Source organism: Halichondria panicea, chromosome 1 (genome assembly GCF_963675165.1).
Source record: "Halichondria panicea chromosome 1, odHalPani1.1, whole genome shotgun sequence".
Taxonomy (NCBI): Eukaryota; Metazoa; Porifera; class Demospongiae; order Suberitida; family Halichondriidae; genus Halichondria; species Halichondria panicea.
The window spans coordinates 387,680-412,989 of record NC_087377.1 but is presented as its reverse complement, the minus strand read 5'-3'; the positions used below and the strand labels follow the sequence as shown (position 1 = coordinate 412,989).

The following is a 25,310-nucleotide window of genomic DNA, read 5'->3' as shown; positions in this document are numbered from 1 at the left end:
TACATCCATCAGAAATGAATAGATGTACATGTAAAATTTGTGAAATTTTGTAGGGCATCGATAGTACCCCCTCATCTGGTCTCCTCTATCAACGCCACCCATCAACCGATTGTAGTCTTCAATGCACTGAGGGCATGGTACAGCGATCTTCTCTCCTGTCCTGCATCGCCGATTTACAGTGGAGCTGGCAGTGGGGTCAGAGGCCGTGGACATTACACGGACAATCCTATTGTCCTTCCAGGCTGTCACTGTGACCGTGTCCTTCTGCCTCATCAAATAATCTCCTCTGAAAAAGGTAAGCTAAAGTAATAGAATTACTGTAATAATCATTTATATACCTGTCAGGCAGGCTTGGATCCTTAAGATCTACAGGGAAACCAACACGGTTGCTGCGAGTTGTTCCACAAGCATAGATCCCATCCTTTTCCAGGTCTTCGAGGAGGTTTAGTGAAGTGAAATAGTTGTCAAAGTACACATGGTGGTATTTTCCCTTCAGCGAAGTAGTGAGGTCTTTGACAACTCGGGTGCCTAGATGTTTTTCTGGTGTGCCCTGCCTTCCAGTGTAGACTTGCATGGTGTGGAAGTAGCCATTCTTGCTATCAGCTAACACCCATACCTTTATTCCCCTCTTCACAGGCTTGTTGGGGAGGTACTGCTTGAGTGACGATCTTCCCTGGAACTTAATCATCGCCTCATCAACAGCCACGTCCCGGTCTAACAAGTACACTGCCGAACAGCGCTCATTGACTTTGTTGATGAGGGGACGTACTTTTGCCAAGCGATCACTACCAGGGGTGCCGGGAGTTGGGAGCGTTGTGTTGTCAGCGAAATGGAGGTAGCGACGAATATCTCTGAACCGATCCCTTGAGATCTTGGATGCGATAGGTGAGTAGTGGAGAAGGGTGTCTTTCTTCCAATAATCCTCTATTGATGGGAGCGTAACTACGCCCATCAATATGCAAAAACCTATATAGGCCTTGAGCTCTTCGAGTGTCAAAGGGATCCACTTTTCGTGCTGTAATGGGGTCATACTTTGGTCTGCGTACTTATTTGTTTCAGTAACGATGTACTCCAACATCTCAGGTGTGAACAGTAGTTGGAAGGTCTCCAGTGGAGAATCTGAAATGATCACAGTCGGGCCAACAGATTGAGTGAACAATTGCCGTGGATGGTCACGAATGGTGGGAGTCCATTGACTGGAGGAACCAGGAGTGGCACTGCTTTGGGTGTGTGTGTGTGTGTGTGTGTGTGTGTGTGTGTGTGTGTGTGTGTGTGTGTGTGTGTGTGTGTGTGTGTGTGTGTGTGCGTGCGCGTGCGCGTGCGCGTGCGTGTGCGTGTGTGTGTGATGCTACAACAAAGTGCCCTTTTACACTGTATGCCAAGGCTTGTATTTGCAATTTCTGTTTGCTACATTGTAAGATATTATAATTATGTGCCTCTAGGCAGTGTTGTACAGCTTGTGTTTTCTTAGCTTGATTAGCTTCCATTGTTGTGTAAATTGCTGTAGCACTCACTGGATATAATTTATGTGTGTGTGGACTGTAATCAGTCTGTTACCAGAGGTCACAATTTACTTTGGCTTGTGTGGTTGTCTGGATAATTATTTTTCCCAATGATAACCCATGATTGTACAGCTGTTGTGTGTGGTATGTAGTATGCTGTCTCTTGTGTATTTCATCTTTGCTTGTGTAATTACTACATGTACACAAACTTTGAGTGGCTGTAAAGATAAGTTATTGATTGCATGATCACCTTTTGACTGAAGGGTTGTTGCCACTGTAGGTTACCCTAGGTTGAAATTCAATTCTGTATGACTTGGTTGTGTCATTCTGTGCCCAATGTCAATTGTGCTTTGCCTGTAAGGTGTATTTAGGTACAGGACTACATGTACTTTGAGTGTCTGTAAACAGAGTGCTTATTAGGATTGATTGTGTGATAATCTTTTGACCTTTTTACTGAAGGGTTGGCACCATAGGAGAAATTCAATTCTGTATAATTATGACTGGCTTGTGTCATTCTGTGCCCAATGTCATCTTTTTAATTGTGCTTTGCTTGTAAGGTGTATTTAGGTACAGGACTACATGTACTTTGAGTGTCTGTAAACAGAGTGCTTATTAGGATTGATTGTGTGATAATCTTTTGACCTTTTTACTGAAGGGTTGGCACCATAGCTCAATTCTGTATAATTATGACTGGCTTGTGTCATTCTGTGCCCAATGTCATCTTTTTAATTGTGCTTTGCTTGTAAGGTGTATTTAGGTACAGGCATAATTACTACATGTACTTTGAGTGTCTGTAAAGAGATTATTGATTGCATGATAAAAGGTGACCAAAATGTGCAGTTGCTTTCCCAAGACAAAATTAATATTCCTGTTGATAAACTTCTGTACACTCATAATTCACAATTCTAGGTGTTTCTGTTTCTTGCTCCAGCCTTATGTATTTGCTTTGTCCAAATAGTAATTGAGATTGCATGATAGTGTTGTGACCTTTTTATTCAATATGTATGTGCTGTACCTGACAGGCCTATAGGCTTGTGGGGGTGTGAGGTGTTTGTTCCTTAGGCACTCCTGCCTATAAAGTAAGGTTGGTTTGTGTATGTACTGTTTGCTATGTATGGTCACTTGTTCCCAATGATATCATTTTCAATAGTGTTGGCTTTACCTTGTAGAATTAGTTCTGTTCATGACTCTGCCTCTGCCTCTGCCTCTGTGCAAGTAAAGTTATAATTGTAATTATTAGCTGTATATAATTATTATTAGTACATTCTCTAAAAGTAACTCCATTGTTGTCTACTTGGTGTTACCTTGTGGTCGGACGTTTAGGGTGAGTGGGTTCTAGGTCAGTTGGTGAGATGGGGGGTTCTAAGTCAGGTGGTGAGAAATTGAAGTCTATGGGTGAGAGGGTTATTTCTGATGATGGGAGGGTTGTTTCTGGTGACTGTCTTGGAGTGTCACTGTGCCTGTGCAAATTTAAATCTTTGAAACTACTTTATGCTGATTATAAATTTTTACATACTCGAATGGGATGTCTGGTTGTGTAGGGTACTCTTGTTCCTCCTCATCCAGGTCTGTGAACTCATCGTCACTCCCTTCTGCCATGGGGCCATCATCGTCTTCGAGGCCATCAGTGTGTTCTGAGTCAGAGAGGTCCTGCTCACTACTGTCAAGGATACCCTGAAGTACCTCATCCCTTGTATAGAGAGTCCTCTTTGTCATTGTTATGCTATGGAATATATTATTATTGTATTTATTGTATTATATCAACTGTATCTTCACCATTGAAATTATTGCAAAAAAGTTATGTGTGCAATTTTCACAATAAAATATCAGCAAATTTTTGATAACTAACCTACTGTGATCAGTCTCGGTATGGTTTCTGTTATCCTTTGAGAGAATCCCTGCGAAAACTGTGGTGTCTTTGAAGGTTTCAGCTTACCACAAACGAGCAAAAAGTGGAGTATTGTGCAGCTGACGCTTCAAAGCGTCAACCGCGGCTATCAGCTATTCCCGTATTGACGCTTCAAAGCGTCAACCGCGGCTAATCGGTTAAAGCACCACCCACCTCCCTATTGATGGCATTGCTCTCACATTTGACTTATTTGTGGTATTTTGTGGTATGAATTCCTGAGGGTTAGTGCTGCCTCTGTTGTGAATTTGTTGCTTCGTGACAACCTGTTATGCCGCATAGATGCTCAAATGTCATTGGTTGCTACTAGGAACGCAGTATATGACGCATGCAAGACTATTACGCACTATCAGCATTAAGTTGATTATAACATAATGCCCTCGTGATGTACTGCTAAAACAACTCTTGCTCTCGTGCTCTAGTTGTATTAGCAGTACATCCCTCGTGCATGAGTAATAACATACAATAGCCGTCAGAATAAAGTTCCTGTACCGTTTGCATGGGACGTCACGTTGTCGTTTTTATGCAAACTGACAATGTCTTGTCAACTGGAATTGAACGCTCATGTTTTATTCGTATACGCACCGTGATTACGATTTGTTATGCAATTTTAAAACGGGTGAAAGTGTTGCTGAGTCAGCAACAATTAACTGGACACAAAGAATCTGAGAATGAAGCAACTTGGCAGCTAACCTTGTCATTGTAGTATCATATGCAGATACTTCATTACTATCATAGAATGCTCACTGCACTTACTGTGTACTTTGTTTTAATATTGTCATTGTCATCGTCAGACTATATTAAGAAATTGAGTATTACAGCACATGATCACTTTATTGACTGTGAACCATTTCATTCATCACTTGATATCATCGATGGAGGCTAGTGTCGGCTTTTCAGTCCATTATACTGATACCAGACCCTCTTTCTTGGAGGTGAAATGGACGTAGGGACGAGGATATAGCTAAAGCACCACCCACCTTCCTATTGATTGCATTGCATGAACTCACTTTTACCTGTTTTGTGAGTTAGCTGCCTCCGTTGTGAATAGCAGTGCTGTCAGGTAGTAAGTAGTGGTATTTTAGCGTAACCTTAAAGCACCACCCACCTCCCTATTGATGGCATTGCTCTCACTTTTGACTTATTTGTGGTATTTTGTGGTATGTTTTCCTGAGGGTTAGTGCTGCCTCCGTTGTGAATTTGTTGCTTCGTGGCAACCTGTTGTGCATAGACTGTTTTTGTGCTTACCATATAGCGGGTAATTTTCGTGAGGTAAAAAATTCGTTTATCTGGAAAACGGTGATTTTTGTGAGTAAAAATTTTTTCGTAGAGGTCAGCTTGCCAACGAAAATATTTACCCTACGAAAATTACCCTCTGCATGTACGGTAATCAGATTGCGATTATTGTAATACCTCACTTTACAATGATAAAAACATTTTACACCCAAAATATTAATCCTCAGCATCAAGTCTCTGTATGTGTGTGTCATGCCTCAATATAAATATGAACTGCGCTATCATTATGTCAAGCCATGTGTAAATGCAACGTACGCTAGCTATATAGCTGGTATTAATTGAGACTTCACGTAACGTGTCATGCAGTGCATGTGTAGTGTTGATGATGGTCATTTAGTTTGCTAGTTTGTGATCCTTGGAATGTGAATAATTATTGCATACCGTATTATGCTTGATCAGAGGCTGCGGCTATATACATTTTGCTGGTTTTGTTATCAAAAGTTCTGCTCTGAGAAAGTCTTTGTGAAGCACTAACTAATACCTGTACCTATAGTAGCTACGTACATGTAGCTAGCTGCTAGTATTAATAATTAATTTGTTTGGCTGCCTCGTCCAGAAATGCTAGAGTCAAAGTTCACTGTATGCATGAGGCTACTATTTGAGAGTGGCTACTCATTTTGCTAGCAAAGGAGGCTATACTATTGAGAGCGGCCTCTGATCGAGCATATACGGTATAATTATGTGTAGAGGTTAATTGCAGAAGATGATAACTAGACGGTATTATAGATGACTTCTTTTTGAAAGTGAATATGAACTGTGACTATTACTGTGCATACGTGATTATACTGGGTACTTCTTCAAGGGACGTACGTGTGAATCACTCCGTGTTTCAGTCTATTATTATTCCTATTATTTCAGCCCTCAATGATGAATCATCCAAGTCTGAGCAAGCTCTTAATGATGCCATGAAGGCTGGATTTGTCCCTGTGAGCATTACTAATATCTTATTATTTGGAATGGCTGGCACTGGTAAAACCTCCACTAAGCATCTCCTTCTGGGACTGTCTCCTCCTGTAGATCGAAATAGTACTCCATTAGCTAGCACAGCAGAGAGGATATGTATTCAACCAAATCATCACACTACAAAGGAGAAGATGGATAGTCGACAAATTCGTGACTGTCACACTACGAAGATACAAATGGAAGCTCAGGAAGATCTCTGGAAACCAGTAACTAGTGATGACCTACAACGCATTGTTGCTGATGCTATTAAATCTCGTGTAACCAGTGAAGAATCTGCTATCCCACTAGAACTCAGCATTGCTCTGAAGCAACTTGAACCTAGCAATGAATCAAGTACGCCAGTTGATGCGACTCCTTCAACTTCAAGAACAACTAAACCATCAGTAGCTGGAGCAGAAATAACGCGAGAAGGAAAAAAGAGTAAATTTCTTAAAACTGTTTCAAATGTAATGGCGAGTATTAAGCGATTTTCTGACGCTGATCGTACTGCTGTTCAAGAAAAGTTTGGATCTCATTGGATCTACATAATCGATAGCGGTGGGCAACCACACTTTCATAATCTTCTGCCACTCTTCATGCCCAAGATTTCTGTAGCGTTGTACATTCTTCGTCTCTCTGACTGCCTAGACGATCATCCGCTGGTTGAATACTACAAGGATAATGAGCCAGTTGGTGAAGCTTTTAAGTCCCATCTCTCAGTTCTGGATAACTTCAAGTATCTCGTGCAGTCAATTCAATCTCACAGTGAAAACTGCAAGCTGGTATGCATTGGTACTCACAAAGACCATCAATCTGAATGCAAGGAAACATTATCAGACAAAAATAAAACTTTGTTCAACTTTACTCAGAAGGATTGCATTAAGAACTTAACTTTGTTTTTCAAATGTAGGAAGAAGGATGTCATATTTCCTGTGAATTGCAAGAAATGCGATCCTGACAGTAAGAAAGTGGCAAAGACAATTCGTGAATATGTTCACAAACTATCTCAAAATCTTAAAATCAAGGTCCCTTTTTGGTGGTTTGTTTTGGAAATTATTGTCGAGAAGGTTTCAAACGATGAAAAAAGAAAAGTTTTAAGCAAGACCGAATGTGAACAAATTGCAAAAGCATTACATAATTTTCACGAAGATGCACTTTGTGAAGCTTTAAAATTCTTCCATGAGCATCACATCTTTCACTACTATCCTACCATTCTACCAAATGTGGTATTCTGTGATACTCAAGTGCTTCTCGATAAAGTAACAGAGCTTGTCGAGTATGCTGCATACATGCGAGTTAGCAATGATCCTGGGTTTGGAAACTTGTTTGATGTTTTTGACAAAGGAATTATTACAATTGAACTTTTATCTGAGAAAAATTTTGAAAAGCACTACATCGATGGACTCTTTGCACCCATTGATCTGATTGAAATATTCAAGCACTTGCTGATAGCCACCCCATTTGGTATATTCTCACGAGGACAAGACAAGCGTTTCTATATGCCATCACTTCTATCCTTGCTTCCACCGACTCAAGTCAATGACAAACGAGCTGATTTGCTTAAGACCGGTAATTTGATCCCACTCGTTTTACATTTCAAAAATAACTGGCAGTGCTGTGGAGTGTTTTGCTGTCTCCAAGTGTACCTGATTAAAGAATGTGAATGGGAAATTGACATAGATGATCACCAGCCGAGTAGAAACTTTGTACAATTTTTTCATCGTCAGGAAAATTTTTTTGTTACGCTAATTGACGGGTTTTCATTCCTCGAAATTCATTCCAGTACTAATCGGAAAGACATATTGTCGTTGATAAATGAAAATGTTCACTCTGGTCTTCGATCAGCTTACAAAGCCCTGAAATACACGTATGAGGATCCTGAAGTTGCATTTTTGTGTCCCCATGAATTGCCCTCTACTGAAGCAAGTCCCCAAGTGCCCCACCACCCAGCTTGTGTTGTGGCTAAGGGCACTTCTATGACGTGTACTCAACGCAATAGAATGACGTATAAGTTAGAAAAAGGTCACAAAGATTGGCTCTCTGTGTGTCCATCTATGAGTGTAGCCTCTGACGCATCGTCACAACCATCAGTTCTGGGCAGTGAGACTTCTGTGGAACGTGAGATTATGCTTACCAGTTATTCTAGGCCCATATTTATGTTCATACATGTCTCTCAATGTAGCACAAAGACATTATTTAATAGTCAGTTAGCTAGACTATGTAACAACTTTGTAACTGTTTATAATTAACATTAGCACTGTATCTATTCCTGCAGATCCTCTAGCCTCAGGTCAGCGCAATAAAAAAATTTCAAAGCGTCCAACGACTGACATTACTGTACAAGGTATGATCTGTCACTGCATATAGTAATTATAGCAAAAACCAAACACTCAGTTGCAAAACTGCCATCCTTCAATCCGATTGTTCTTCTATATATAGGTTTATGTGTTATCTCTATTGGTCATTCCCATCTTTAGTTAAAGGACTATTCTCACTGCAGGCATTGCTGTACATGATGATCAAGAAGATGAAAATCAATTATACACTAAAGACTTGCAAGAAGTTGTTTCTCAATTAATGGAAGCCATTAATGTTTGGTTTGAGTTGGGCCTCGCTTTAGGGATCCCAGTTGCCACGCTTGAGAATATCAAGTGTCACACAAATCACAATAAAGATGGTTTGATTAGAATGCTGACCCAGTGGCTGGAATCTTCACCTTCTCGTACATGGAGTGACATTTGCAATGGCCTCAGAAGTGGCACTGTCAGACAAGACGTTCTAGCAAATACGATTGAGGAGAAATACGATGGTAAGTGTGATTGTGTGAAGTTCACTAAAGCTAAAAATTGTTCCAAAAACTAGGTCGGCTATCAGGGAAGAGAAAGAGACAAAGAAACGATTCGTGTGTTCCCAGACCCCATACAGAGGACTCATCCCGACCACCCCACATCACTGGTGAGAGGATCATGCAGAGGACTCATAATTAGAAACCTGCCATTTCATTCTTTAATGCCGTTACATCATGTATACGTATTGCTGACACTTCCTACTGCATATGTGTACAGATCCTCTAGCCCCAGGACACCGCAAAAGATTGTTGGGATCAGGTGAAGAAGGTGAAACTCTGTTAAAGCGTCCAAAGAAGGATGTCACTGTACAAGGTATGAGATGTCATCACGTACAGATCAGTGAACTAGAGTATGTAGAATGTAGTACATGTACATGTGTTGAAACTACATCTGGTGTTGGCTTAAATTTAGTATCCAATAATTCCCATTTGTCTATAATGATTACGATCAGGCCGAGCATTCCATTGTAGAGATTTGTTCATTGTGTCGATGTCATCAGATCAATTGTGTGACGTTAGGGAATGTGAGAATAAGGTTGTACATGTTGGACAAGTTAATCAATCTTGTTTTAAATCCATTTCCTTGTGTGTATAGGATCATCACAAGAGGAGCATCCTAGCAGAAACCAACGGTCGTCCATTGTTCTGACTGGAGATGATGTTCTAATAATTTGTGATAGTCTGAACAATGCCAGCAATGATTGGTTCAACTTGGGACTGGCTCTTGGAATGAAGATTACTGACTTGGAAGACATTGAAGATGCATACCGCCATAACCAACGCCGCCTACTGAAGATGGTGGGCAAGCGTCTTCAAGTCACTGAACCACCGATGACATGGGCTTACATATGTGAATGTCTAAGGAGGCCTACTGTTGAGTGTAACGATGTAGCCGAGGAAATTGAAGACAAGTATGTGAAGACAGCAACTGCAGTTGCTCATAGTGCCACCAATTGATCAAGAGAACCTGACAAGGTACGTGTGTTTGTAATCTGATTGTAGTCTTGTCTGATGTTTTGTTCTCTATAGCTTTGATTGATTGTGCTGTGCTCATGCTTTCATACAGATACTGGAGTTGCTTGAAAGGGACGAATAAAGATGTAAAGTAAAGAAGCATGCAAGAATGTCAAGTAAAGAACTAACTCTGTGTTGACTATAAGTACTGACTATTATAATGCTCTGTGTTCTGTGTTTGATTATACCACCTTAATTCTATTTTTATTATCAGAATTTCATTTCCAGTTTTCTAGTTTAGTGACCTTTTACCATTGTTGTTGGGTACGGATCACTTCAGTTGCAGCTTCTTGTTAACCACATGGCCTCCTCATGATCAGAGCTAGAGCTAGATGCTAGAGTGAGTGTCTGCAGGCATGAGCTGGAGGAGCACACAGTCCAGTATTAGTGGATATGGTGGCTAGTCTGCAGAGGGAGCTGGACAATGCTAGGGTGAGTAGGTTCGCTTAGGAATATTAAATCCTTTCAGATTGTTGACATGTTTCAATCAGCTTAGTAGTGATTCCCACTCCCTCTAATCAAGTGTTGACATTCTGTCATCTAGGGCCAAGCAAAGTCAATTTGTAGTTCCTCAGGGTATTATTCCTAAAATAGCAAGCGATTGAGGCATTTTGATAAATAATAATGATATTCATAGCATTTTAATTGAAAACTGGCCCCTAACTTCCTCAATAAGCGGAAGTGCATAATTTTTACTAATTAATTTTAGTCATAATTATATTCTTGACCAAAAACCATACAAATTTATCTTTTCTTTTAGTGCCTTTAATTTGAGGTCACGTGATATTTAAGTTTTTTTTTTATAAAGCTGCCAATTTCCAAGCACGAGGGCCTGAGAAACTACAAATTGACTTTGCATGGCCTAACACTTATTGTAGCTAATAATAATAATATTACTGAAGTTTTCTTCCTGTATAAATAGGTACTTCGGTGATAGATTTGCTGAATCAGCGATTATCAGCGGGCACTCAACTGAGACAACGTGAAGTGTTGCATATCTTCTCTGTTGCTAAGGCCGTTGCTAGGCTACACCATCGGACAAAACCCACCATACATCGTGACCTCAAGGTCAGTACAGTGGAATCTCTTTATAACATACACATTAGGGGAGCAATATTTTGGCTGTACACAAACTGTTCATTAATTTAGTACCTGGTCTTTATATCAGTTGACCTTTCTTCAGATGAGGTCATTAAGGCTCTGCCCTTTGCCTCTAAGCGAGAGTTGATGGACAAGAACCTCACCTTCAAGTGGAGCAAGAGAAGCCCTGAAATTGATGAGGTTGAACACAAATTGGAATTCAAGGCCTCATCAAATGGTCACTTCAAGGGCTTTATCAGTTGTGAGATCTCCAAGAACCAGAAGCCTTTCTTCACCGTGTACCACTGCCTCAAAGAGAGTGTTGGTGAGAATAATGTCAGAGCATGTGTGCAGATTGTGTGTACATTGTTACGTGTGTACTGTACAATGTGTGATTATATTTGAATTGTTACAGAGGACACCTCCAGCTCTGAAACTGATCAGCCGCAGTTTGCAGATGTGAAGGAAGTGATCAAAGAGATACGCTCTGACTGGTACAGCCTGGCTATAGAACTGGACATTGACTATGCAACTAGGAAGGGGAGACCTTAACAATGACTACCTCCACCGGCCACCTTGAGTATATTCTCCCAGTGTAGTCCCTTCATTCTAATTATGTGTGTGCACTATTTAATTGACTGCTACTGTTATTTAATGGTTGAATATTGAGCGTTTCAATTGTAAGCATTCTTAGAATGAGGTATCTCTAGCAATGCTGACTCTGCATATTTGGTGTGGTCTTGTATGAAGCTATTTAACAGGTTACTATAGCAACGTAATGTTGAGCTCTTACCAAGTATTTAATACTGTGTTTCACTGTGTGTACTGATACAGAGTCTTGAGAAGGACTATCGCTGGGTTGAGCCGTGCTTTGAGGCCATGCTGACACACTGGGTAAAGCGCTCCTCTCCTCCCCCCTCCTGGTCTGCCCTTGTTAGAGCACTAGAGTCTCCCGCCATTGCTCGTGGGGACATTGCAACAACCATTAAGGTTGGCAACTATAATATTACAAGTCTTTACAGAACATGTTCTATAATTATACATTATATAAACATAGTAACTAATATTTGATTTCTCTTTACAGACAAAAGCTACCAACGACATCTCTCCTGATATTTGTCCTCTCACTCACGATGGTAAGTATATTAATTTTGATTTAATTAACAGCAGTGAATAATAATGTAGCTGATCTTATCAGTACAATACAGAGTGTCCTTCAGTAATGTGTGTTTTAGTTAGTAGGCATTGCTTAGGAATAATGACAGTGTTATGTTGTTATCATGATTGTGTGTTCCTTCCAGAGGGACTGAGTGTGGATCATCATTTGAGGGTAGTGAGGACAGCTGCCTGGGAGGTGAGGGGGACATGGCGTCCTCTGGGAGAGCAGTTGGGTGTCAATGAGGGGACACTAGATGTGAGTGCTCTGCTGTGTGTGTACTGAACACTGTATAGCAGTAGATGACTGTGTACTAATAGCCCTGTGCTCATACAGTCAGGCATCATCAGTTAAGGAATGTGCCAGCAAGCAGTACTGCACTCATTGTCATAATTAGCCTGCATGTGCAAACCCATTTATTATTATTAGCCTATAGCAATAATTATCCTCATTCCCATAATCCTCTGTGTGCCTGTGGTGTCAGTGACTCTATAGCTGTAGTAGTGAAATTAGTAGTTCACATGTACACCCACCCACACACACACACACCCACACACACCCACACACCCACACACACACACACACACACACACAGGCCATCAAGAGGGACTGTCCGAATGAGTGTGATGACTGTTTCACTAAACTACTGGAGCAATGGTTGACAGGATCCATCCCCGCCCCCACACTAGGAGCACTCATCCATGCACTCAAGTCTCCTGTCATTAGTCGTGGAGACATTGCCCAACAGATGGAGTCTAAACTAACCAAGCTAGCTTCACAGTAACAGCTCCACTGACTCCATATCATGATAGTGACTCGTATCTTTATTGATCAGAAACAGCTAATTTATTTTTATGCTTTGTTTTGCTGGTTCCCACTCTTGCTAAGATTTTTGAATAAAAATAATCCAGTCCATCAGCGTTATAATTATATAAAAGCATTTGCCATGGCAGTTTCTAAGTAGTTACCGTATATCTTCTAATTTATCGGACAGCAAAAAATAATTATTAAATTGTCCGGGTATAATTGGAACAGACTTTTATAGAGCATGCGAAATGTCCGGAATAATTAGAACAAGCAAGCAGCTGCATGCGAGCTAGCTAAGTTTAATAGAACAGGGTACGACTGAATAGTTGCACTATATAGCTATCTAAAACTAGCTACTCAAAGGCTATCTAACTGCAGCACTCTAAGTCTCACTTGCCGTCTATGAATGGTAACTCAACTTTTCAAGGTATTGTCCGGATATTTAGAACAAATGTAATATTAAAGTACTGGAGTGTCCGTTGTATTAGAACAACGAAAATTGCCCAAAAGAGTGTCCGGGTAATTAGAAGTGTCCGATAAATTAGAAGATATACGGTATATGTTCAGGTTGATTTTGTACATTAATGGCAGCATGCATGATAGCTAGCTGAAAAGGTTGTCAAGCTTCTGCACAATGATGGATAAAAGGGGAGGGGCTGGTCTCTAGCTGTTGAATTGCATGAAGGGTTTTTTTTTTTTTTTTTTTTTTAGCCTTTATGGCGAAACGAGGTAAGTACAAACGGGTAGACAGAGAAGGGGCACACTGCGCATGCGTATGAGTATTCACTGGGACAGATTTCGCAATGTACCCACAATATATACTCGCAACACCTTGTAGCTAGTACTCCTGCGGTCCTCCATGTTGTCTCCATGGCATCTCCTTGGAGACTCTGACGTCAATGGCCTGGAATATTCTCAGATCCAGTTCTAGAAGCTCAGTTCCTTTGAAGTTTGAAGGGATCAGGTGCCCGATATGCCACCTGACCCGTTTGAAGAAGAAGCTCAGTGTCTTGCTGGAAGAGGTGAGTTTTTTTGCTTGCTTGCATGTTTGCAGGAATGTTAGGCTAGGAAGAGCATTGTAGTTGTCTATTTAGTCATGTTTTATTGATTGGTATTGACTTGATTTTTTTGCAGCCTTCCGCTGTGTTGCAAAAACATCGCGAGCTTTCCACTGTGTTGCAGAAACAGCGCTAGCTTTCCACTGTGTTGCAGAACATTGCGAGCCTTCCACTGTGTTGCAGAAACAGCGCAAGCCTTCTACTGTGTTGCAGAAACAGCGCAAGCATTATCCAGCCATTGAAAGATAGATTGGAAGCAGTGCAGGCTGCAAGAGTCATTTGTAAGTTAAAACCGTACGTCCGCATGTTCATCTTGTGTGTATCTTGTCCCAGCTATTGATTGGATTGTTCACTCTCTGGCCTTTGAGTGTATTGGTGTTGCTTTGTTTGTTGAGAGTGGAAGTTCTGGTATTCCTTGTGTCTAAGTGTGGTGGCCCCTTCTTGACTGTGAGGTGTGTAGGTCATGCAGCTTAATAGATACATACTTGCCAGCAAAGCGCACGTTAAATGCATGTATGCATGGCTAAACTCGTGTCGACAACGCTTTTTGTATACTGTTTTTAATACGCATGGCTAAGAGTCTATTACCTGCATGGCCTTGAACCCTTTGGTGGTTGGGGGGGGGAGGGATGGTGTCTGTAGCACTCAAGTAATCAATCAGAATGTGTGTGGAAGGTTCTTTAACAGCCGGGTCGCAGGACAGCATCTTCTTGTTCTTGAAACCGTTGTCGAACCAGCCTTTGGGGTGCAATGATGGATTACTCATGGCGTTCCAGTCTATTGAGGGAGCACTCTGCTGTTAGTACCTGCCTAAAGGAAAGCAGCACAGGATCCTGCCATAATTGGGAGTGTTAAGATCTCGTTATCAGTTCCAATAGTTAGTTAGCTATAGGATCATTAGAATAGCTAGCTATAATAATTATAGTTAGACAACTGCTGCTTCTTGGCTTATACTAATCTGTTATGACGGCTTTTTTAGGATCTTAACTCTGTGCCTACTGCACATGGAATTGTAAGTTCAGGCTTTAACTAAACCCTATAGGTGTGCCAAGGGAACTGTAGCCTTTGACTGGATTAGTGAAGAGTAGTCTTGAGCACTTGTGCATGCCTTGCGTGCCAGGCTTGTTGCAACTGGAGTCGAGAAGGGCTTCAAGAGCAAGGAGGTGTTGTCTCTGTGAGTCTACTGTTGTTGAACCACTGATCCCACACATTCTGGTTGATTACCTCTGTGCTCAGTTAATGGTACTCACAGTCACAGTATCCCTTTAGTTTATTATGCCCTTATTGTATTAGTCCCTTGGGCAAGGAAACTACTGGACTACTGGTGGTGGTCCTCCTGTGGTTGATTTGATTGGTTGTTGTGGGGTGGGAAATTTTGTTGCACAGTCTGGTTTGGTGATGATGTGTGATTTGATTATAATGATTTGTCTGGTCAGGAGTGCATTCATTCCTGGTCTGGTATTATGACGATAATAATGATTTGAATTAATTGGTGGTCTTCGCTGTTGAATTGATTTGTTGTTGTGGGAATTTCTCATCTCTTCTCTGCACAGCACAAACAGCTATGGGTGTAATTTTGTTGTCTGGTGTTATAATTATGTATTGTGTGTGTATTGATAATACTAGGCTGATGGTTGTCAGCTGTGGTGGTGATTGGCTGGTATTGTATTGTGTGCCGTGGAGTAGCCTCGATTCCAGGCCTATTAAAATACGGCCTGGTACCTATTGCAGGGGTGATAGTTTGCATGCGTTAGTTTATTCTCCAGAATCTGGGGAATCCCCTTTTTCTTTCTCTCATCTCTTTTCTATCTTTGTACATCAGCTTAGCTCTCTATTGCGTTGTTCCAGAAGGCTTTCACACTAGTCTGAAGCCAGAAGAGGCTCTCATCTACCTCTATGACGGTTGTATGGTCAGGATGTCTTACCTTGGATCTGTACAGGCTATGGGAAGTGTATGGTGCCTCAAACTGCTACTTGCGAAGACAACCCTGCTATAGGACCATCCTAGACGTAGATGAGAGCCTCTTCTGTCTTAAAACTAGTGTTCAAGCCTTCTAGACCAACGCAATAGACGGCATAAGCCACAGCTTTACAGAACTCAGTCATAGAGATAAAGTATTACGGAACATATTTTTAGTAAACGGACTAATTTCCTGTGTAATTTACTAAGGTTTTACGTTCATAGTACGATTACCCTAGCCTCTACAGGCTCTCCTTTTTCTGTTCTTTATCACAATCGTTCAATAAGATAAAATACTGTATTTTCGTTCAATGAGATAAAATACGGTATTAATTGGAGGAATAAAGAAAGAAATAGACGTAAAGTTAGGAAAAAGGAGAGCCTGTATCGGGAAGTCGCGTGAGGGTAGGGTGGTAGAAGGGTGAAAATGAGCGTGGGCATACTGAGCTAGAGATGTTGGACTGCCCACGCAGAGGTCTACGACTAGTAAAACTTTGCCTGCAGCAAGCTGGACATGGACTTGGAACTGGAAGTTTGCAAGCACTATAGCTAGCTATACCTTAGGCTTAGCTAGATGATCTACTAGTCTAGATTGTGTGTTTAGATTCTATCACTATTACCTTTTCTTGTGTCTTTCTACATGCTATAGTAGAATAGCTTAGTCATCATTATCATATAGCAGGTAGCTACTGCCACCAGAGCTGGCCACGCTGGTTCTCTGATCTGACTTGCAGCACAGCTTGATGGTTGTCTCAGTACAGTCTTACTCCGAATGCATGGGAGAATACCTTACGTCACGATTGTGGGCTACATATTGCCCACGTTCATAAAAATCCTTGTGGATCACGAGATTTCCCAAACCAGGCCTTACTTTTCTTAACTGTACGCCCATTTCTTTCTTTGCTGCCTCACTATGTCTTTCTTATGTTTATGGATGAACAGTGACAACAGCAAGAAAAAGTAAGGCCTGGGAACGAGGCTACGATTACCCATATTCTGGGTAATTTGAAGCACATGCGCACTATCACCCCTGCAATAGGTACCAGGCCGTATTTTAATCGGCCTTGAATCGAGGCTAGCCGTGGAGTGGATGGTTTTGTTTGAACTGCTGCTCTCAATGTAACCATGCATTTGCTTGTTCTCTTGCAGCCACAATGCACACACACACAGCTCCTCCTACTAGCTACTGTACTAGTGTTCCATTCTCTCACTGCTTTTGTCTCCTCTCTCCCCCAGGTACAGACAAGCCAGCTGCTCTGGGACCCATGGAGGATTACTAACCTCATCACTGTATAATGTATTGCTACTGAAGGGGGCAGGGCTTGACTGGAGATGTGGGGGAGGGGCTCAGATCTCAACGCCCACTACTATTATTTATAGTGTCTCTTGATTGTTTTGTGTGCAGCTATGGAGACATCAAAGATAAGTATGGCTGGCTTCTATGGTGTGTAGGTGGATGTCTCTTCACAGCAAAAGATAAGTAGTTCCATTGTGTACAGTGTCTCTCATGCTCTCTGTGTAGGTTGATTGTGTGTGTGGAGGAGCCACTGTAACTGCATACACACAGATGAGTAGCTAGCTATGTTGTGTGGCAAGTCTCTCATGCTCTGTGTAGGTTGATGGTTGTGTATATATTGATGATGGTTTGATCATAGATATTATAGGAAGGAAGGATTGGCAACGGAAGTGGTTCACGTGATCATTTTACATGTGTTTCTGCAGTTTTGTAATGAAACCATCCGTGACTCGCCTGTTTTCCTGCCAGAATGCCCACGAAAAGCAGAAAAAGTCTGTTGTGGTCTTCCTTTAGTGCCTCATGACCTCTACACTGATGTTGTGCTTTATTTAGAGTTAGATTATCTTGCCAGTTTGTAAAACTAAAGAAACAAAGACTTTTTACTACAGAAAAACTACAATTTTACAAGGTTTGATCCCTTTTTAAGAAACAGTACTCATCCATATTACTATTCTTCAAGTTTTCCTGGTTGTATGTATGTAGGTTGATCTACTGAAAGGCAAAAATCGCCTATTCATACCATTTAGAATGTGTTGTAGTGTTGAGTATGGCTTATTTCATCTGACGTTTTATGCTCCCTTTTTAAGAAACACACATGCTTTTAAAATTATACTGACTTCATGAGAGTGTTTATCAATGTCAGGTCCATCAACTGGCACAGGTTTTGTGCTTTAAATTTTTGTCAGTTGCAGAAAATATGACTGGAGGTGTGTGTAAGGCCTGATTATCGGCTTATAATTATAGTAAGAAACAGAACTGGGATAGAAAGCTCCAGGTCAGTGCCACAGTGTTTTACTAACTCATTCATATGCCCCCCCCCCTCCCCACATACACAGTCATACTATTAGATCTCCATCGTACTATCAGTATGCTGGAAGAAATTTATGAAGCTGAAGAAGGAAGAGTTGATTGATTTTGGGCTACATAATTAAAAAACGAAATGAAAGACTTTGTTACATGCAAAAGACCTGTACAGTTGTATAGCACCAGCTCTACTTCATGCAGTAGCAGCAGTAGCAGCAGTAGCAGTTCATTATGCAGCTTATTATGGCAATTTAACTTTATATGACTTGTGAAATGTTGATAATTTATTAAAATTTGGTATTAATAAAATGTCGTACAGAACATGTTACAGAGAATATTGATAATGGCTACAGTACTATCAGTCTATCTATGTTATCTAGTTCTTGTGCATACAATCCCAGAGCTCGTATCAAATGTGAGAATGGACATGAACACAAGCAGTATTGTCTAAGTATTAAAGTGTTGTTTCTTCTCTCTTTCTTGTTGACTTTGAGAATCCCTCTCAGTATTTAACATGAGGCAGATTCTTGGGATGTCAACTTGCATCTGTCATCAATGACTTCTTTCAGAGTTAATAATGACTTGTTCTCTCTGTTATTTTTATTGCCATAGTTTGGAGGCAACAAAAGTAGAGGCAAAGTGATGCATTCCAATGACGTAGCGTGTCACGGATAGCTTCAAATTTTCTACCGTTGCCAATCCTTCCCTTCCTATATCTTTGGTTTGATGGTCTGGCACTATACCTAACACTGAATGGCTGCTGTACTTGTTCCTTGGTCTAGAGGGGGGTCTGGGGCCCTTCCCCGGAACAATTGTTGAGGAATGGTTATCTGAAGTGCATGGTTTTTTGTGTGCATAAAATTAATTTCACTTGTCTAATGAGATATTGTAGACATTTTTAAGGAGAAAAGTCATACATTTTTATGATGACATCATTAATATTCAGATTTCTAGGGGGGGGGATATCCCAGGCTCCCCCCTCTGTATGAAACCCTGTTAGTAGTTTTGTTTCTTTAGTTGTGTGGGTGGCTGTATTGCATGTTAGTTGCAATTGGTTGGCCACTGAATTCCTTTCAACTATTAACTTGACATGATTCATAATTTCAGCCGATATGTGACAGGGCCTAGGAAAACACCCCTTAACGCGGGTATACCCCAGTTTATTTTTATTGTTGAATCAGATAAAGCGTTCTCTAAGCTTCAAAATGATACCAAGATCGACCTCCTAGCTATTTTCTATCCGGAGATATGTTCGAGGGAACGCTACGAAGGTATTGCAACGCCCTCTTGAGTAAAACGCTCAAACGTCATGAATAATTGAAGTTCAATTATTGCCTTCCGGGCACTTCCGTATACTCATAAAGCTTCGTAAAAGATGTTCTGGAGAAGACAAGTTAGTTAGATGAAGGCTAGGCGTTCTAGGACTCTCTAGCTAGCTAGTATAGCTATGTAGCTGGATTGCTTGGCACCTAGGAAGGATCTTCGAAGAAATAAAGAGGCAAAGACTGCCGTCGCTCTAATGGTAAGCTCTCATGTCTTGTTATAAGCTTGTACTTATTATCTGTGTAATGTATCAGTCTTATAAAAGATCCCTCACTTGTATGGAGCCTACAGAAAGTGTCTCTGTCCTTCATACAGCTTAAAGGAAGCCTAAGTGATCTATTATAGGTAGTCTTTCACTTAGTATTCGTCCGTATCGATCTAAGGCTTGATCCAACTTATTAGTAGCCTTATAAGAAGCTTTCCTCCTTTAATTTAGTACTGGTATCACTGCCATTGTGCTTAGTAGTAACAGGCCTGATGGGATGGGTGATCACATCATGGAGGGCCCAGGAAACTGCGTGGAATTGTCGTATAACATTTATATTGATGGTTCCCCCAGGTGGTGGTAAGTGTCAGAGGCCTAAGAAACGCTTGTCTATTGGCTAGAATGTAAGTGACATTGATATTGTGTCTATCTTAACTTACTACTATCTGTAGGTTGTTATGGAGTGTTTATGAGGATAAGTGGCACGGGATACGTACATCTAAAGAAACAAGAGTGGATCTACGCCAAGCTAGCTAGCTAGATAGCTGCTCTTTCTAATCTATTTCTGTTGCTAAATTATGTTTGTTAAGAAGTGGAGCTATAATATACCTGGCTCCTCTTGATGATTGTAAGTACTGGGCTGATGAAATAGTCTTTACAAGTTGTCCTCTTTTATTTGTTAAAAATAATTAACAATAATAGGGAAATTCCCAGGGAATTTCCCCTCACGTAGACAGTAAATTTCATTATAAAAATGAACGTTTGGTGAGTTTCTTCAACGTCCGCGCTTGACCTGTTTAAAGCTTTGTAGAGACCCAAATTTTTACAGGTAGGTAGAGGAAGGGTTGAAGTTAGCACCTGTGAAAAAAAAAATTTTTTGCCCATGTTTTTCATTTCTACTAAATTGGCTTATAGCTTAATTTAATTAGTGCCACGTTAAGGGGGGTTTTCCTAGGCCCTGTCACATAATTATACCGTAGAACTTGGATAGTGCAGAATGATGTCATTATAATAACAATGTACACTGCAGGTGATAGCTGAGGAGAATGCCAGAAGACCCAACAGTGTCACCAAGTGTTTCACACACATGCTCGTAGAGTGGTTGCAAGGTGGTCCACAACTGGAGGACTTGTTGACAGTTCTAGAGTCTCCCGTTATCAGTAGAGCTGACATTGCTGAGGACCTCAAGGGAAGACTGCAAGTGACTCTAACCTGACAATGTCCTCTAGCCATTATAAACTGTGACTGCTGGTATTAATTTTTTAATTATTAATTTTTGTTCTTTATCAATTATACTAGCTAGTGTTTGTGTGGCCGTGACTACTAGCACTCTATCCACCATAATTATACCTGATGTGAATGCTTTGTTGAGTCAATGTCTGTCCACACAATTGCACATGCCAGCTATGTTATCAATGATAAATGTATTGTAACTGTGTAGCATCAGAAGAGAGCCGTCATCAAAATTAAACTTATTTATGAGCTCCTGATAATACACAGATTGGTGAAGAATGGGTGTGGCCTAGTGGTTAAGGGTGTGGCTAGTAGATCAGATCTCGTGAGAGGACACTGGTTCTCATGGAGACTGTAAGCACATAATTCTTACTTACTTATATAGTTAATGATCTTTACCACTTTTATTGTAATAATTATTATTATGTCATAACAAGAGCGCATGCACTCTTGGTCATAATTAATTTTTAGCAGTAGAGATTAAAAAATACAACAATATTAATTTTTATGACTGCATAGGCTAAAAATTTTCAATGATGATCAATGTTGTCATGTTTCCTTGGTAACGGGCCGGGCTTGTGTTTACTTTCTTGACAATAATTATCTTCAACTTATCCCATCAGTGTCCATGATTATAAGAAACAGCGTGTCTACAGAGAAATGGGGGATGAGGGAAAGTGGTCGTATTTATATAATTATAGTACACGACAATTTCACATGCAGCATAATGTACAGTTACACACACACCCACACACAAGCTGAGACCACACCCCCTAGCGTACCTCATCATGACTATGGAAATATCGCTGGCGTTGTGATGGAGGCTCCTTCACTGTGTGTGTGTGTGTGTGAGTGTGGGGAGTACAGCGCAAAAAGCACAAACTACAAAACACAGTCACAGCTGCAAGGGAGGAGCACAGCGCAAAAAGCACAAACTACAAAAAACAGTCACACATGCAAGGGGGGAGTACAGCGCAAAAACCAAAACTATTGTCAGTGAATTGAACCCATTCACGGGAACGCAAAACTATTGCTAGTGAATTGAACCCACTCACGGGAACGTAAAACTATTGCTAGTGAATTGAACCCACTCACGGGAACGTAAAACTATTGCTAGTGAATTGAACCCACTCACGGGAACGTAAAACTATTGCTAGTGAATTGAACCCACTCACGGGAACGTAAAACTATTGCTAGTGAATTGAACCCATGCACTCACGGGAACGTAAAATTATTGCTAGTGAATTGAACCCACTCACGGGAACGTAAAACTATTGCTAGTGAATTGAACCCACTCACGGGAACGCAAAACTATTGCTAGTGAATTGAACCCACTCACGGGAACGCAAAACTATTGCTAGTGAATTGAACCCACTCAAGGGAACGTAAAACTATTGCTAGTGAATTGAACCCACTCACGGGAACGTAAAACTATTGCTAGTGAAGTGAACCCATGCACTCACGGCAACTTAAAACTATTGCTATTGAATTGAACCCACTCACGGCAACTTAAAACTATTGCTAGTGAATTGAACCCACTCACGGGAACGTAAAACTATTGCTAGTGAATTGAACCCACTCACGGGAACGCAAAACTATTGCTAGTGAATTGAACCCACTCACAAGAACGCAAAACTATTGCTAGTGAATTGAACCCACTCACGGGAACGTAAAACTATTGCTAGTGAATTGAACCCACTCACAGGAAAGTAAAACTATTGCTAGTGAATTGAACCCACTCACGGGAACGTAAAACTATTGCTAGTTAATTGAACCCACTCACGGGAACGTAAAACTATTGCTAGTGAATTGAACCCACTCAAGGGAAAGTAAAACTATTGCTAGTGAATTGAACCCACTCTCGGGAACGCAAAACTATTGCTAGTGAATTGAACCCACTCACGGGAACGCAAAACTATTGCTAGTGAATTGAACCCACTCACGGGAACGCAAAACTATTGCTAGTGAATTGAACCCACTCAGGGAACGCAAAACTATTGCTAGTGAATTGAACCCACTCAAGGGAACGTAAAACTATTGCTAGTGAATTGAACCCACTCACGGGAACGCAAAACTATTGCTAGTGAATTGAACCCACTCACAAGAACGCAAAACTATTGCTAGTGAATTGAACCCACTCACGGGAACGTAAAACTATTGCTAGTGAATTGAACCCACTCACAGGAAAGTAAAACTATTGCTAGTGAATTGAACCCACTCACGGGAACGTAAAACTATTGCTAGTTAATTGAACCCACTAACGGGAACGTAAAACTATTGCTAGTGAATTGAACCCACTCAAGGGAAAGTAAAACTATTGCTAGTGAATTGAACCCACTCTCGGGAACGCAAAACTATTGCTAGTGAATTGAACCCACTCAGGGAACGCAAAACTATTGCTAGTGAATTGAACCCACTCAAGGGAACATAAAACTATTGCTAGTGAATTGAACCCACTCACGGGAACGTAAAACTATTGCTAGTGAAGTGAACCCATGCACTCACGGCAACTTAAAACTATTGCTAGTGAATTGAACCCACTCAAGGGAAAGTAAAACTATTGCTAGTGAATTGAACCCACTCACGGGAACGTAAAACTATTGCTAGTGAATTGAACCCACTCAAGGGAAAGTAAAACTATTGCTAGTGAATTGAACCCACTCACGGGAACGTAAAACTATTGCTAGTGAAGTGAACCCATGCACTCACGGCAACTTAAAACTATTGCTAGTGAATTGAACCCACTCAAGGGAAAGTAAAACTATTGCTAGTGAATTGAACCCACTTACGGGAACGTAAAACTATTGCTAGTGAATTGAACCCACTCAAGGGAAAGTAAAACTATTGTTAGTGAATTGAACCCACTCACGGGAACGCAAAACTATTGCTAGTGAATTGAACCCACTCACGGGAACGCAAAACTATTGCTAGTGAATTGAACCCACTCACGGGAACGCAAAACTATTGCTAGTGAATTGAACCCACTCACGCAACTTAAAACTATTGCTATAGTGAATTGAACCCACTCACGGGAACGCAAAACTATTGCTAGTGAATTGAACCCACTCAAGGGAACGTAAAACTATTGCTAGTGAATTGAACCCACTCACGGGAACGTAAAACTATTGCTAGTGAAGTGAACCCATGCACTCACGGCAACTTAAAACTATTGCTAGTGAATTGAACCCACTCAAGGGAAAGTAAAACTATTGCTAGTGAATTGAACTCACTCACGGGAACGTAAAACTATTGCTAGTGAATTGAACCCACTCAAGGAAAAGTAAAACTATTGCTAGTGAATTGAACCCACTCACGGGAACGCAAAACTATTGCTAGTGAATTGAACCCACTCACGGGAACGTAAAACTATTGCTAGTGAATTGAACCCACTCACGGGAACGTAAAACTATTGCTAGTGAAGTGAACCCATGCACTCACGGCAACTTAAAACTATTGCTAGTGAATTGAACCCACTCAAGGGAAAGTAAAACTATTGCTAGTGAATTGAACTCACTCACGGGAACGTAAAACTATTGCTAGTGAATTGAACCCACTCAAGGGAAAGTAAAACTATTGCTAGTGAATTGAACCCACTCACGGGAACGCAAAACTATTGCTAGTGAATTGAACCCACTCACGGGAACGTAAAACTATTGCTAGTGAATTGAACCCACTCAAGGGAACGTAAAACTATTGCTAGTGAAGTGAACCCATGCACTCACGGCAACTTAAAACTATTGCTAGTGAATTGAACCCACTCACGGCAACTTAAAACTATTGCAAGTGAATTGAACCCACTCACGGGAACGTAAAACTATTGCTAGTGAATTGAACCCACTCACGGGAACGCAAAACTATTGCTAGTGAATTGAACCCACTCACAAGAACGCAAAACTATTGCTAGTGAATTGAACCAACTCACGGGAACGTAAAACTATTGCTAGTGAATTGAACCCACTCACAGGAAAGTAAAACTATTGCTAGTGAATTGAACCCACTCACGGGAACGTAAAACTATTGCTAGTTAATTGAACCCACTCACGGGAACGTAAAACAATTGCTAGTGAATTGAACCCACTCACGGGAAAGTAAAACTATTGCTAGTGAATTGAACCCACTCACGGGAACGTAAAACTATTGCTAGTGAATTGAACCCACTCACGGGAACGCAAAACTATTGCTAGTGAATTGAACCCACTCACGGGAACGCAAAACTATTGCTAGTGAATTGAACCCACTCAGGGAACGCAAAACTATTGCTAGTGAATTGAACCCACTCAAGGGAACGTAAAACTATTGCTAGTGAATTGAACCCACTCACGGCAACTTAAAACTATTGCTAGTGAATTGAACCCACTAAAGGGAAAGTAAAACTATTGCTAGTGAATTGAACCCACTCACGGCAACTTAAAACTATTGCTAGTGAATTGAACCCACTCAAGGGAAAGTAAAACTATTGCTAGTGAATTGAACCCACTCACAGGAACGCAAAACTATTGCTAGTGAATTGAACCCACTCAAGGGAAAGTAAAACTATTGCTAGTGAATTGAACCCACTCACGAGAACGTAAAACTATTGCTAGTAAAGTGAACCCATGCACTCACGGCAACTTAAAACTATTGCTAGTGAATTGAACCCACTCAAGGGAAAGTAAAACTA

At 40.9% G+C, this 25,310-nt stretch overlaps 4 protein-coding genes and 2 long non-coding RNA genes across 10 annotated transcripts in view; 4 read left to right on the top strand and 2 right to left on the bottom strand.

Annotated features, from left to right (window-relative positions):
• Positions 1-25,310, top strand: part of LOC135352082 (uncharacterized) — a 103,415-nt gene that overhangs the window by 49,286 nt on the left and 28,819 nt on the right. For both annotated transcript variants that reach the window (XM_064551251.1, XM_064551243.1), the window contains 5 exons: positions 5,563-7,764; positions 7,922-7,990; positions 8,147-8,455; positions 8,509-8,601; positions 8,712-8,807. In XM_064551251.1, coding sequence (XP_064407321.1) covers positions 5,563-7,764; positions 7,922-7,990; positions 8,147-8,455; positions 8,509-8,601; positions 8,712-8,807 — 2,769 coding nt within the window. The remainder of the gene's footprint in view (positions 1-5,562; positions 7,765-7,921; positions 7,991-8,146; positions 8,456-8,508; positions 8,602-8,711; positions 8,808-25,310) is intronic.
• Positions 89-1,221, bottom strand: LOC135331634 (piggyBac transposable element-derived protein 4-like). Its single transcript, XM_064526859.1, has one exon. The coding sequence runs from the start codon at positions 1,076-1,078 to the stop codon at positions 227-229; it is 852 nt and encodes a 283-aa protein (XP_064382929.1). The 5' UTR covers positions 1,079-1,221; the 3' UTR covers positions 89-226.
• On the bottom strand, positions 2,661-3,225 carry LOC135342463 (uncharacterized). Its single transcript, XM_064539197.1, has 3 exons — positions 3,019-3,225; positions 2,807-2,962; positions 2,661-2,709 (listed from the first exon to the last, which is right to left on the bottom strand). The coding sequence occupies exons 1-3, from the start codon at positions 3,216-3,218 to the stop codon at positions 2,661-2,663; spliced, it is 405 nt and encodes a 134-aa protein (XP_064395267.1). The 5' UTR covers positions 3,219-3,225.
• LOC135332153 (uncharacterized) lies at positions 9,561-20,868 on the top strand. 2 transcript variants are annotated; one of them, XM_064527513.1, is made up of 7 exons: positions 9,561-9,940; positions 10,431-10,576; positions 10,692-10,913; positions 11,004-11,578; positions 11,673-11,724; positions 11,890-12,002; positions 20,448-20,868. In XM_064527513.1, the coding sequence occupies exons 4-7, from the start codon at positions 11,468-11,470 to the stop codon at positions 20,631-20,633; spliced, it is 462 nt and encodes a 153-aa protein (XP_064383583.1). In that variant the 5' UTR covers positions 9,561-9,940; positions 10,431-10,576; positions 10,692-10,913; positions 11,004-11,467; the 3' UTR covers positions 20,634-20,868. The 2 variants fall into 2 exon arrangements, with proteins under 2 accessions (XP_064383583.1, XP_064383574.1); XM_064527504.1 differs by lacking the exon at positions 20,448-20,868 and adding an exon at positions 12,340-12,650.
• Positions 16,931-18,187, top strand: LOC135333284 (uncharacterized). 3 transcript variants are annotated; one of them, XR_010393807.1, is made up of 3 exons: positions 16,931-17,180; positions 17,292-17,860; positions 17,922-18,187. It is a non-coding gene; the product is annotated as an uncharacterized LOC135333284 (long non-coding RNA). The 3 variants fall into 3 exon arrangements; XR_010393806.1 differs by having other exon boundaries at positions 17,234-17,860; XR_010393805.1 differs by having other exon boundaries at positions 16,931-17,860.
• Positions 19,023-20,420, top strand: LOC135333465 (uncharacterized). Its single transcript, XR_010393912.1, has 3 exons — positions 19,023-19,411; positions 19,772-19,821; positions 19,870-20,420. It is a non-coding gene; the product is annotated as an uncharacterized LOC135333465 (long non-coding RNA).

Coding starts and splice junctions, on each gene's coding strand:
- LOC135331634 (XM_064526859.1), bottom strand. CDS start 1,078: ATGTTGGAGTACATCGTTACTGAAACAAATAAGTACGCAGACCAAAGT.
- LOC135342463 (XM_064539197.1), bottom strand. CDS start 3,218: ATGACAAAGAGGACTCTCTATACAAGGGATGAGGTACTTCAGGGTATC. Junction 2,963..3,018: donor CAACCAGACATCCCATTCGA/GTATGTAAAAAT, acceptor AAATTTGCACAG/GCACAGTGACACTCCAAGAC. Junction 2,710..2,806: donor CCTAAACGTCCGACCACAAG/GTAACACCAAGT, acceptor TTACTTGCACAG/AGGCAGAGGCAGAGGCAGAG.
- LOC135332153 (XM_064527504.1), top strand. CDS start 11,468: ATGCTGACACACTGGGTAAAGCGCTCCTCTCCTCCCCCCTCCTGGTCT. Junction 11,579..11,672: donor ACATTGCAACAACCATTAAG/GTTGGCAACTAT, acceptor TTCTCTTTACAG/ACAAAAGCTACCAACGACAT. Junction 11,725..11,889: donor TTGTCCTCTCACTCACGATG/GTAAGTATATTA, acceptor TGTTCCTTCCAG/AGGGACTGAGTGTGGATCAT.